General features: G+C 39.2%; 1 protein-coding gene across 3 annotated transcripts in view; it reads left to right on the forward strand.

Moving 5' to 3' along the window:
• wwc1 (WW and C2 domain containing 1) overlaps window positions 1–12713 on the forward strand; it is a 58523-nt gene extending 45810 nt beyond the window's left edge. For all 3 annotated transcript variants that reach the window (XM_015060616.1, XM_015060617.1, XM_015060618.1), the window contains 13 exons: window positions 1809–1898; window positions 2652–3238; window positions 4854–4959; window positions 5452–5622; window positions 5699–5891; window positions 6008–6148; window positions 6289–6323; window positions 7380–7569; window positions 7667–7828; window positions 7912–8004; window positions 8765–8995; window positions 9068–9186; window positions 9954–12713. In XM_015060616.1, coding sequence (XP_014916102.1) covers window positions 1809–1898; window positions 2652–3238; window positions 4854–4959; window positions 5452–5622; window positions 5699–5891; window positions 6008–6148; window positions 6289–6323; window positions 7380–7569; window positions 7667–7828; window positions 7912–8004; window positions 8765–8995; window positions 9068–9186; window positions 9954–10020 — 2185 coding nt within the window. In that variant the 3' untranslated portion in view covers window positions 10021–12713. The remainder of the gene's footprint in view (window positions 1–1808; window positions 1899–2651; window positions 3239–4853; window positions 4960–5451; window positions 5623–5698; window positions 5892–6007; window positions 6149–6288; window positions 6324–7379; window positions 7570–7666; window positions 7829–7911; window positions 8005–8764; window positions 8996–9067; window positions 9187–9953) is intronic.
• The last annotated feature ends 1004 nt before the right edge of the window (window positions 12714–13717 follow it).

Genomic DNA, 13717 nt, shown 5'->3' on the forward strand with positions numbered 1-13717 from the left:
AAAACACATCAAATCAGAGCTTGACAGCAGACATGGGTTTTGTATAAGTGAGAGACATCTGAAGAGAGTTTTCAGTGCGCGGGGACTCATTCAGCGCAAGTCCTATTCCGACTTGGCAGTTTTGGTTGAATTCATTAATAACCAGGTGCAGTCCTCTGGACAGCTTCACGGTTACCGATGGATGTACGCTAAATGCAGAGAGCATGGACTTCGTGTGAGAAAAGAAGATGTGCACTTGGTGTTGAAGGAATTGGCTCCCTGAGAAACCAAGTCAGGATCTTGACTTAGTTTCTCGGGATCTTGGGAAAATAAGTTGGGATCTTGAGAAAAAAAAACGGTAGGGATCTGGAGAAAAAAGTCGGGATCTCGAGAAAGTAAGTCTGGATTTCTTTTTTTTTTTTTCCTTTTTTTTCTCCATGTCCCTTTAAGACCATAAATGACCCCGGGACCGCACTTTGGACACCCCTGCCTTATGCGTAGTTGGAAACATTAATAACATTTCTGTTCTGAATGAGAGGAATCATGATGCCGTGTAGCTTCAATATCTTCAAAGCCTCTGACCTTCTCTCAGATTATCTCGCTCCGTCGCTCCTCCATCTTCCTCCCTGCCTTTGTGCCTGAACACCAGCAGGTCCCTTCACCCCTCCTCTTCCTCATCCTCTTCCTCCCTGACAGGACCGCCGTTGTTCACGTTCCAGGTCAGACTCTACCTGAGCTCCGCGTCTCTTTGTGTTCCTGAAACTCGAGAGGCGGCCGGGCAGAAAGGACCCCTTGTAGTCGTCGTACAAACGCGCCCGTTCAGACGGACAGATGTAGGGTTCTCAAGACGCGGCGCTGCTGGGCTCCATGAACGTCAGGTTCTCTGAGCAGGGTCCTTCACTGTCTGGGAAGCACAGGGAAAATGGCTGGAATTTAATTTCAGGATAGAAAAATTAAAAATAAAACAAAAATATCTGTTTCCTGACTGCAATCTTTATCCTGGGTTTGCATTTTACCCTCCTTCACTCCTTCCGCTGTGTTCTTTATTATCTCTTACTTCCTTTCCTTTCTTGTGGGACTTTTTCTTCATTCTTTTCCATCTTTTCATTCTTTTATTTCCTTGTGTCCTGCCTCTCTTCTTTTGTGTCATTCTTTGTACCCCTGCCTGCCTTCCTTTCTTCCTTTGTTTCTTTCTTCCTTCCATCATCCACCCTTTCCTTCCTTCCTTAATTCTTGCTTGTCTGTTTTCATTGGTTCTCGTCCTTACTTCATTTGTTCCATTTTTCTTTTCCTTCCTTCCTTCCTTCCTTCCTTCCTTCCTTCTTTCCTTCCTCTCTTTACAGACAAATCATTCCTTTAAGTCTGTCTTGTGTCCATCCTTTTCCTTTCTTTGTAGTCATCTCTTCTTTCTTCCTTTTTCTGTCTTCCCTTTCGTATTTCCTGTATCCTTAATCTTTTCCTTGTTTCCTTCCCTTCTTTTCTACATCTTCCTTTCCATTCCTTCCCATCTAATCTTTCTTGGGTCTTTTTTCCTTTCTTTCCTTCTTTATTTTCTTTTTCTTCCCTTCTCTTCATTTTTACTGATAACGTGAATGTCTGGAGCAATGCACAAGATTAATAAATGACCAGTTAAACTCTTATTTCATTTCTAGTGTGTTTCAATCAATACCCAATTAAGGAGTAAAATTTTTAGATTATTATTAGTCTGTGGGGTTTTATAAATTGCTGCCTTAAATCTGTAGCAGTCCTGTGTTTCCGATGTGAAGCTTTTAATCCAGAAGCTGCTGAAACCTTGATGATTTTTTTTTCAAACATGTCTGTCGTTTCAGGCTGCGACTCCACTGCAAGAGGAGCGAGTTGGTGCGGGAGCTGGAGGAGACGGTTCGACTGGCCACGTCTCTGCAGACGGAGCTGAGGAGGTTGGTCCTTCTACTCCACCAAAATATTCAGTCTGAGCCCAGGAAGGGAAGCTCAGTTAAAAAAATAAACACACCTGATGCTGGTGCCCGAAGCAGAAACCTCCATGATGATGGAGTCAAAAACATTTTGGGTTTTAACTTGGTCCAAACTTTATTTCTCTTCCTTCCAAGCAATCTGAGGATCTATGAAAGTAGCTTTCCTTTTTTTCCCTTTCATTTTATTATATTTTATTTTATTTATTTATTTTTGCTGAAAAGCAACTTTCAGTCATTAGCTGTATTTCCATCACAAATGTGTGCAAAACATTTTAAAATATTGTGCGAATGTTAAAAAAATTTGCAAACATGGGCATTTATTGCATTGTGTATTATTTATCGTGAAAAATATCTTGTGATAAAAATTTCAGTTAAAAAAACTGCCTAAATGTTATTTTTACTCTTCTCCTGTTTATTTTCAAGAGAACATAAAAAAAGCTTAACTTAATTTTTATTTCAAGATATTATAAGAATAGTTGTAACATGTGAATAAAGTTGTAAAGTCATATTACAATTTCTCATAATTATTCTGAGAAATTTGTTTTTTTACATTTTTAGTTTTTTTTAGGAACTAATACTCTGTCATTAAATAGTATTTGAAAACATTGTGATAAAATTCCGTATTGCCCATTCTTAAATGGAAGTGAACTGAAACATTTCATTACTAATCATCATCTTCAGAAATATTTCATATATTTTTTTGTGTTTTCCCTTCAGCCTGTCGGCCAGCACTCTGTCCTGTTCGTCCGGCAGCAGCCGCGGCTCGCTGGCATCCAGCCGCGGCTCGCTGGCCACAACATCCAGCCTTGGCTCCGCCTCCTCCCTCAGCTTCACCGATCTCTACCTGGAGCAGCCCGAGCTAGCCGACCCGGACCTGTGCAGCAAGCTGGACAGCCTCCTGCAGGACGGCGGCCCGGTCGGCTACCGGCCCTCCAGCTCCATCACCACCATCCACGAGCATGAGGTGGTGACGGGCTGTGGCCAGCGCGGCGCTGAGCGGTCTGATGACGCCGGGCCTGGCGGCGCCGAGTCTTCCCGGGTCCAGGTCCTCAGGCTGTCCGAAACGCCGCGTTCCATGAACTCGTTGTCTCCGCGCTCATCTCTGTCGTCGCTGTCGCCGCCGTGCTCGCCGCTGGTTTCGGACACCACGTTCCTTTCGGGGGAGGCGGGGTCCGGCGGGGTTGGGCTGGACCTGGAGCTGCGCAGCAGGCTGACAGAGCTGGAGCTGGATCCCGAGGAGCAGCGGAGAGAACAGCTGGAGGACAAGCAGAACCTGAACAATGTCCTCGGAGACGAGTGCAAAGGTCAGCCTTTTACCCAGAACTCTGTGCCTCTTCCTAGCATCAATTATGGTTCAACAGAAAGTCGGCCTCTCAACATTAATGCTAATCTTTAAAAATTGTTATGTGTTAATAATACAATAAAACATAGTGCACATTATTACCATTTTTGACCTAAAAGCCTGTCTCCTGCAGAGGGTTACCTAGTTTAGGGGTTCCCAAACTTTTCCATGCCCTGTCCCTTCAGAGCTGGATTACATCTGCAAAATGAAAAGTAAGAAGGAACTGCACAGCTCTGAGACTTCAGGGTCAATCTTTACCTCCTGTGTTACAAAGATATCAAAGAAAATATCTTCACTGGCAAGCAGAATACCAGGAATCCTGAGTCAACTAGTGATAAGAAATCTAAACTGTGAGTGAGATGGACGGGTTCAATTTCATCTGTTTTCTAATAGAGCTACAGACTTTTCCTTGTTGCTTCCTATTGTGGAGAGCTTTCCTTGTTTCATGCTGCACTGCTGGACGTTCCTCAGTTTACCTTCTGCTTCCTCCATTTATGACCGTAAAGCCGGTTTATTAGAAGTTTTATTATTGCAGAAAAATTAGACACTCTCTGTGGGGGACAACAAATTGTAGTTTTATTTTGTTAAATAAATAAAAAAATAGAGTATCACATTTGTTGTTTGATCTGTAAACATCAGAGTGGGTCAGATGGAGCTGGAAGCAGCCTGTGAGAAGCAGAACGTGACTCCTGTCAGAGCCGCAGGTGAAAGGTGGACCTGGTGTCCGGTTTCTGGTTCAGTCTCCATTGCTGCTGCCAGAGCTCAGCTCATTGCTCATTATGTATGCAGGACTTTCTCACTGACCTCCTGTTGTTCAACTTGCACAAATAAAACAAGCCGATGCAACGTTTCGCTTTCAGGGATGCTGCAATTATAGTAATGATAAACACAGTAGAAGTGATAATAATGTTAATAGCAATAATAATATTAATGTAATAGTAGTAGTAAAAATAATGGTAGTAATGGTAATAATATCAATAGCAGTAGTAGCAATAGCAGTAATAGTGATAGTTGTAATATTTATAATAATATAGTAGTAATAGTAATAATTGGAATAGTAATAACTAATTGTCCTATGATAATAGTAGTAGTAATAATAATTGTAATAGTATCAGTAATAGTTGTAATGATGACAATAATAGTTACAATAGCAATAATATAGATGAGTTTATTACTATATTTACATTTAAAACCATTAGTTGGTGTTTTTTCATTTTTAGTCAAAGTATTGGCGGTCCAAAGAGCCGCTAGTGACTCCAGGCTGCAGACCGCTGGTCTCAACAATAAACATTTAACTTCATGTACTTTTTTCTTCATGAAGAGTGCAAATCAAAATTCACAGTAATAAAAATTCTCATATTTAAAACTATTTCTGCTGCTTAAATACAATCTGTGGTTTGGATGCATTTTATGAGCTCTAGCTTTAGAGCTCATAAAATGCATTAACTCACCTGTTGGCAAGTGAGTTAAAAAGCAGCTCAAAACTAATGAAAAATACATTCAGGAAGCCTGGAGATCTGATGCCTGGTTGCATTGTACACTGTTTTATTTTTCTTTGTCATAACTGTTGAATGTAGGTGCTCAGATTCAAGGGGCGGGGCCAAAGAAGATGGGCGTGACCTCAGCTGTATCTGATGAGTCAGTGGCCGGTGATAGTGGAGTTTATGAACCATCAGAACGCAAGTATGTTTCATTTTCATTTCTGCATCGTTTCTTCTTTATTTTTATGCTCATTGAAAGTGCAGTATGTAACTTTTCTTTCAAAAATCTTCTTTACATATTTGTTAAAACTGTCACCAAGTCGTGATCGTTTGTTATGAGACTAATAATCTGTGAAAAGATTGACCTCCTCCAACTCTTCCCTAAGCTACTATTGCCATCTAAAGAAAAATGCAACACTCATGACCAAAAACAGAAATATCATTGGTGGCAATGTTAACTAGCAGTCCCACACAGATGGGTGATTGACAGTGCTAAGACCTAAGGCCCGCCTCTTGGCCCTGATTGGTTGTTTCTAGTAAGCATTGGGAGTAGGCATAGGAGATCTTTTTTTTTTTTTTTTTTTAACAAATATGTAAAAATACATATTTTTAATATGTTACATACTGTAGCTTTAAACCCAGTTTTTTGTAATGAAAAGTGTATACATTTCCCCTCTTGCTGTTTCTTCTCCAGGCCAGGCCTCCCTACAGAACTCCTCCTGAGCTCCTATGAGGACCGGTCTGCGTCTGGCTGCTCCCAGGTCCAGCTCGGCTTCCGCTACGAATCCAGAGACCAACGCTTCATTGTCTATATCATGCAGCTGTCCAACTGCAGTGCCCTCTTTCTGCCGGCTGATCAGAAAATGTATGAACTAATTTCTGCCATCATGAATCCTGTGTTAAATCAAAGAACAAACGGTGACCCAAAATGTTTCCTGCAGGCACGTCCGCATGGCGGTGCTGCCGCCCGTTCAGGCCACCCACTGCCTCTTCCGAACACGAGGCCTGCTCCCTCAGGACGTGGTGGCCATCAACGAGGTGTTCGGCATGCAGACGTCACACAACGGATTGCGGCAGAAGACCCTCAGGGTTGACATCTGTAACACCAGCAAGTCAGGCCATGAGGAGTGTCTGGTGGGTCCCTGTTCAGCTCTTATTTATGGGATTTTTAAAGATTTAAATACGTTTCTCAGCATGACGGCTGAAGGATATCAGCAGGAAGTCTTCTGATTATTTTTCCTCTCCTTCAGGCTGGAGCCCAGATCAGCCTGGCTGATGTCAGCTGTTCACAGGAGCGACACACCAAGTGGTACAACCTGCTGAGTTGCCTCCACATGTCTGAGATTAACAACAAGGACAAGGAAACAAGAGCACAGGGCAGCTCTGGCAGGGTAACTACAGAGGAACTGACACCTAGTGCAGATTCTTAGAATTAACAGCTTGTCCAACCAGATTTATCAGCAGTAACTCACTATAACCCACTTTATTGGTGTTTTTGAGCCAATAATTATTTGAGATTTTTTTATTTCAGGCACACGAAGGAGTCCAGCCTCCTGAGACTGAGTGGTACGTTTTCCAACTTTTCCTTACATGTGTCTTGCTCTGCTGTTTGTGTTGAATCACACAGAATGATGTAATAGAAACCCAAAGTGTGGCAAAATTATAGGTAACCTACGGTCCAAAACGGTTTTCTGTTGCTTGATTCATTGTGTATTTCTGTTGCTGTATTAACAGACCACAGAGCTACCCAATGGTGACAAACCATAAATCAGCATTATTTCTTTAATTGAGACTCCTTTAATAATTGAACCTATGAAATGGTTAGACTTTAAAAGTGAAAAGTCTTCATTTGTGTTCTTTATTTGAAAAAGACAAACATAAGCTCCTTTCCTCACTGGTTTGGTTTTACTTGTTTTATAGAACATGCTTTTAAATGACGAGACGAGTTTTATTTTGAAAGCTCTACTTTGAAAATTTAAACTAGTCCCTTCTTGAACAGTGTTTGATGCCCATTTATGATTTTAAACCTATTCCAGTAGTAATCCAACATATGTAAACCCAGATCTTTTATGTTTACAAAAGAGGATTATGGCCACTGGAAAAGAAAAAAGTTATTTTAATCTTTTTTCTTTTCCAGAAAAAGAAAAAAGTGGCTTTCCACTGCAGCCATACCCGTCTCGTATGTCTCGTATAAAAGTCAGAAATGTGACTTTTTTTCTGAAGATGTTGACTTGAATCTCAGGATTCTGTTTTCTCGAAATTTTGACCTTAATCCCAGAATTCTGACTTTTCTTTCAAACTTTAATCTCGAAACTTAGACTATAATCTCAAAATTTGTACTTCAATCACAGAATTACAATGTTTTTCTTAAAATTCTGACTTGGATTTTGACTTGAATCTCAATATTCAAACTTTAATCTCAGAATCATGTCTTTATTCTGAAAACCGCTGGTTGTGTTAACGTTTTCAAACATAAACAACTCCCAAAGTTCATGTCGGGTTTCAAACCTCCATTTCTGTAGATGTGACAATGCAAAAATACTTTTCTGATCTAATTTTTGCCAAGCAGTCCTAGATTCTACCGGATTAGGATGGAATAAAAATGTGTCTATGGATCATCAGGCAAGGTGATCCTCTTGAGGCAGACATGTCTAATGAAGAGGCAGAAGAAAATGATGAGGAGGGTGTGGAAACTGAAGATGAAGAGGAAGAGTTTTACCCTGACAACAGTCAATGGGTTGGAGAGAAAGAGGAGAATGAAGAGGAGCAGAAGGTGGCCAAATCCACTCCGACGGCACCCATCACTGAGAAGGTAGCTGCTTTTATTTCTACCTTTTGAGCAAGAAGAAAAGTTGGTAGTTGAGTCCTGGTCTTAACTGTCTTATTATCGATGTATCACCATCTTCCAGGTCAACAAAGAGACAAGCATTGACAATTTGTCAGCATGGTCGGTGGTTCGACCCAAGGAGCGCCGTCCTGACTTCCACCAGCAGATCCCCTTTATGAGGGGCAACACCATCATCCGCTCCAAGACTTTCTCCCCTGGACCTCAGAGCCAGTACATTTGCAGGGTAACTGACAGCCTTCACCATCATGTGAAAGAAAAAAAACTTTGCTACAGTTGTGTCTTTAATCTAGTGGTTTCATTCTTCAGATTAATCGGAGCGACAGCGACAGCTCCACACTCTCCAAGAAGTCTCCATTTGTCAGAAATGCCTCAGAAAGACGCAGCATGCGCATGAAAAGGGTAGGTAGAAGGAATCCTTTTCATTCATGCAGTCATCTCTGTTTAAACTGTGGTTAATAAGCATATTGTGGTGGCATTCTAGGAATATTTGTTGGGTATTTGGAGTTTTTCTGTTTGATGATATTGAACAGTCTGACATAAAACATGTAACTGCAAAACATCTCAGATTAGCATTTAGAAGTACCTTAGAAACATAAATATGTGAATATTGAACTGCAGTTTACATCCTTTAAAATGCACCTTATGTTTAAGGAAGAAATAAATCATCCTATTTATTACTGACGTCGTCTCTGTTTTTGGGGGCTTGTCCAGGATGATGAAAGCATTTTCATGAAAATATGTACTTGTCATTGACAATTAGAATTTCTGGCTTCATGTCCTTGGCGCTGCAGTTTCCAAAATACCAGCTCACAGAGCACCTCTCCCTTGTGACTCCACCACTCAGCTCCTTCAGACCAACCAGCAGCAATTAGCAAACATGTGATGAAACTGCGTATCAGCTGAGCTCTTTATATGAGCTACTTCTCAGTGCAACGGTGGTAAAAGAGGAGCCATGTTGCGATGGCCTCCTGAAGGGGGAGTGTTGGAAAGAGCAGGAGCTTCTTAAAGAAACAAAGTCCCAATTTCAAGACGTTAAATTAGAAAGTCAAATTTCTTTTGTGTCATATTTCATATGTAGCAGAAGCTGTAAAATGGCACTATATGCCTGGAAAACCTATAATACTGTCCCTTTAAGGGTTTCTGTCTGTCCTCTCGACAGCCTCCAGTGCAGGTGAAAGGTCTGGATGGTCTCCTCCGCACTTCCCTGGACCTGGAGCTGGACCTACAGGTATCCCGGACACGGCAGGCCCGACTGACCCAGGAGCTGCGAGTTCTGCGGGAGCTGAAGATCCAGCTGGAGAAGGCAAGGCAGCAGGGACAGAGGGAGCTGCCTGCCTGGATCCAAGAGGACGAACGCTTCCGTCTGCTCCTCAAACAGGCTGAGAAACAGGTTAGAAAACCCACCAGACAGGAGGACGATCCCAGTAAGGGAACAGCAGTTTTAATGTCTTGTCTGTTTCAGACTCGAGAGGAGCAGCTGCAGGAGAAACGGGTAGAGAAGATGATGAAAGCAGCAGCCAAGGAAGTCCACAAGATCAGAGGACAGAGTGGAAAGGAGCTCTCTGAGGTCCAGACCTTTAGGTAGGAGATAAGGTCCTAGTTATTTCCCGTGTTTTATGTATAAGTCAGAGTTTTTTAATAGATTGGCTGGTCCTGAGTCAGGTGCGATTTATGTTTGTTTTTTCTTCTTCATGATGCATTTTTAACTTTTGTGACTTGTATTCCAAAGCGACTTAGTCCAGAAAATACAGTAATTGAAACAGGACATAGAGAAGTAATATAATAAATGCAATGATTTATAATACACACTTATTACTTGGTGTGTATTTTATGTGGTTATTTATTGAAGTTCTTGATTTATTTTGATTTATTTGTTTTGTTTGATTATATTTATATGTTAATTTTGCTTTTTTTTATTTAAATGTTAATAAATTTATTTAGATATTTTATTTTTTTATTTAGGTTCTTTATTTCTTTTTATTTTAGTTATTTTGATTACTTATTCATTTTGCACTTGTAATTATTTGTTTATTCTTATTTTAACCTTTTTTATTAATTCAGGACTTTATTTTATTCAGATTTTTTTTACTAGATTTTTATAAAATGGTTATCTTTTATTTAGATTTTTATTTTGTTTAGATGTTTTAGTTATTTAGCTTATTTATTTATGTATTTAAATTTACTATTTATCATCATTATTATAAGAAGTCTACATTACAGAGAAGCTGTGGGTGGCAGTGTAAAAGTTAGACTTTATTTTGCCATCAACAGAATATGGATGTAATCAAAAATCTAAAATATGTTACAGTCTGCTTTTTAACATATTATATTTTCTGTTTATTTTCCAGAGAGAAGATTGCGTTTTTGACGCGAGCAAAGACCAGCATCCCCAACCTGCCGGCCGATGACGTGTAGAGAAGCATTTCAAAGTATCTTTCCCCTCTGACCCTGTTGCTCCCTCGCTGCAGGGCGAACTCTCGCTGGTGTCGTAAAGAGTTAAGAACATATTGGACACAAAAAAAGACCACTCGAAGCGGTGAAGAAACACATTTTAAAGCAGCTCAGCACTTCTCATGTGGGTAGTCTGTACATGTAAGATGGCTCTCTGGAGCTCCTCCATCTTCATTTGCTGTTTTGTTTCTGTTACTAACCAGCTAGTTTTAGTTGTTTCAAGTCATTCCAGCAAAAAATCTGACTTTTATACTAAACTTACACAGATAATGTACATAAGTGGCGCAAAATTAAATCAACAATGGTACTAGAGTTCAGATTACGCTGATGACGAATCAAAACAAATCTGAAAAATATTTAATATTCACACTTTATTTTTAGAGCATTTAGAAAATTGTATATGCAAACACACAAGCACAGTGTTTCTTTTGATGTTTTTATGTTTTTGCTGCAGACGTGAAGAAAACATCTGTGTATGAGTTTAAAAGCCTTCTGCTTGTTAAAGTTGGTGCATCTTGTTTTTGCTAAATTGTCCCCAAAACTACAACTCCCAAGGTGCATTTCAGCAAAAAATATCCTGGCGCAGGATCTAAAGTTTCTGTTAAGTAGCATGAAGCTAACAACATTTTAACGGTTGTTTGGTGTTTGTGAACTCCTGATAGTTTGTTTTAAGAGTTGTTGCTAAGAGGGATCCAATTTTAGGTATCAGAAGAGATTTTTCTCATTGAATTCAGTTAAGGCCTGAATATTGTTTTTGTTTTTCTATGATAACTTTTATAAACATAAAATTTTTCAAAAAGATACAGCTCCTAACACGTAGGTGCTGCATTCGTCTTTGGGCAAAAGAGAGGTGGTGATTTTATTGGCAAAAATTACTTAGGACATTATTTTAGGAATGTGACAATATTCATTCAGACTTTTAAAGTTAAAACAATTAAATCAAAATTTGAACATGGGTTCTGTAAAATATTCAGTGAGAGCAACAGGTTTCTCTAATTTAGAAATCCCAAATTATGGAAGTAGACTTGATGAATCCTCAAACACCTGCATTTACCACATTTGTCCACAGGTGTCACCAAATCATATGAATTAAAACTCATTTCTTCAGTAGGATCTGCCATTTTAACTTAAAACAAGCAGCATTTAAGATGATTGTAGAACATTACGCACCAACTCAGAGAGGAAAACCAGAGGCATACTCTTTGAAAAACAAGCATTTTGTCAGTCCAATTATCTCTAACCAGCTCAGCAAAATGTAGAATCGACACTAACTCACTAACACTCAGGTAGTTTATTGGATAGTCTGCACTTTATAAAACTTTAGGAGAAAAAAACCACAAAAGGAACCTTGATCTGAGGTTTTCTAGAAGCCTCTCCTTCATGCTGGATGATTATTGATTGTTGAAACATGCAGGAAATGAAGATCAAAATGTATTTTTGATGACTGTGAATTCCTACTGATTGTATGTTTGTTCACAAGAGAAAAAAATCTTCCAGTCAGCCCATAGAGACATAAAGGTTTCTCTGCAATGCAAGCACAGAGACTCCTTGTTTCTTTCTGACTGATTTTGTTTTGGTCCCGTTTTATCAGTCTTAACTTTCGGCTTCATCCTGCCATGTTTCCCTACTATAACTGGAGTATTTATGTACATATCACTCTGATGTGTTTTATAACTGGAAGTAAAAATGCTTTGCACCAATACAATAAACATATCACCTTTTTATTTTTTTCTGGCCCCAACAGAGTTTTAAATGAACCATTAAACACCTCTTTGCTGCAGCTCTTTCAGCTTGTTTAGGTTTTACAGCCCATGCCGTTACAGTTTTTGATCTTTTCATTGGTTGCCTGTTTTACTGTTTACACAAAAATTAAAGGCATAATTAAAGATGTTTTTTTTTGTTGTTGTTGTTGTTGTTATTGTGGGGTTCTTCAGAGTAGTTATCGGTAATGACTGATGGCTTTTTTTTCTGCAGAAGGCAAAAACTTAGCTGAAGTGTTTGAGGAAAGATTCTCATGCTTCATCCAATTGAATGGATGGATTAATGAATGGCAGAATGACTGATTTAATTATAATGTATTTGAAAGGGACATGCACATTAATTAACATTTGCAACAGGTACAGATGCAAATATACCAGATTTAGTAGAATTTTCCAGATTTTTGTCTGTTATCCCTGAGCAGGTAACATTTTACAAATACAGTTAAAATGTTTTTTCATGTACATAATGAAGAGTCAAATGATGCAGTAGCATAAAGTAAATGGTATAAAATGGTTGGTGCTGAGTGCATTGCAGTTTGATTGGATGGATAGTAAATTGATTGACGGACGGATGGATCAGCCAGAAAACTGCAATCGGTGTACTCCTATAAATTTGGTAGATGGATGCTAAATTGGATGGATGGATGAATGGTCGGTTGGATGGAGATATATTGGATGGTTGAATTGTAAATTGACTGATTGGATTGATGGGTGGTGAATTCAGTTAGGGTCCTATCCTGAATAGACATGATCTTGAGATTTTCTCTTTTTTAGAAGCTCATTTCAGTTAAGTCGTTCTGCAGATCCTGAACCTATAACTGCTCTATAGATCCTTCCTTTAACCAACTACAGCTTTCTCTCCAGCAGAGGAGCAACCTAAAAAATGACCACCGAGAAGACGTGAACAGCCTAGAATCTACTGCTAGTGGACCCAAATACAGTCCTCTGCCCCTTAGGGAACAGACCCTGGTCTGTTTTAAAACATCATGCCTTGCTGCTACAGTCATTCCAGATGTTTTCCTCTGATCCCTGCTTTTAGATTAACTGCATTGAAGAATTGGAAAGATATGTAGATCCTGTAAATGTTTTCAGTTCATATTGGAACTAAAATATTTACACTCCGTTGTGATAAAATTCAGGTGTTAAATGTCTTTATTCAGTAGAAAAATCCTATTCCTCACAGGAACATAAGACCATATATTTGTCTTCATCACTGAACACCATGGCATGAACTTTAACCTTTTATTTTTATTTACTTTTTAACCACAAAGAGGTTTATTTTCTGAATATGGTCAGTCTTATATAGCACATAGATGAACCTATGAACCATAAACGGACTTATAACTGAACCAGGATGAAGGAATGTCGGCTTTCCCAAGGAATCACAGTAAATCATGTAGCTTTTGTATAATTGCAGCTTTTTTTGGTCTCTGATTTGATTATGATTTTGTTTTCTAATAGTCCGTATTATGACTGCTGATGAACCAGGTGACGTGTTTGCCGACAGCTATTACACCCATATGGTGTGTATTTATTGCACTTTTGTGATTTGGGTGTCCTTTTTTTCCTCCAGTTTTGTTCTTTTTATCAAAAGTCCAGAAAAAGCTGTGAATTTCATTCTCAGACACTGTAACTGTCGATAAGAGTTGTAAATATTTCACCAGCACAAAAAAGGAAGATGGCAGACAAAACACAAACACTATGTTTTGTAGTTTCACAACAAAAATAAAATGTTTTTCTCTTATAATTGAAGTTGTTAATTACTGACTGCATATTTAGAGCTGGAACAGACTTAAAAATATCATGTTTAGTTTTTTGTCTCAAAAATGACAAAGTAGAATACCAATGTCCCAATGGTATTCCCTATGTACGGAGCCCCCTAGGAGAAATGGGGAACATTT

The sequence above is a fragment of the Poecilia latipinna genome, unplaced genomic scaffold (assembly GCF_001443285.1).
Source record: "Poecilia latipinna isolate Pla-1442-1.1 unplaced genomic scaffold, P_latipinna-1.0 Scaffold1730, whole genome shotgun sequence".
Classification (NCBI taxonomy): domain Eukaryota; kingdom Metazoa; phylum Chordata; class Actinopteri; order Cyprinodontiformes; family Poeciliidae; genus Poecilia; species Poecilia latipinna.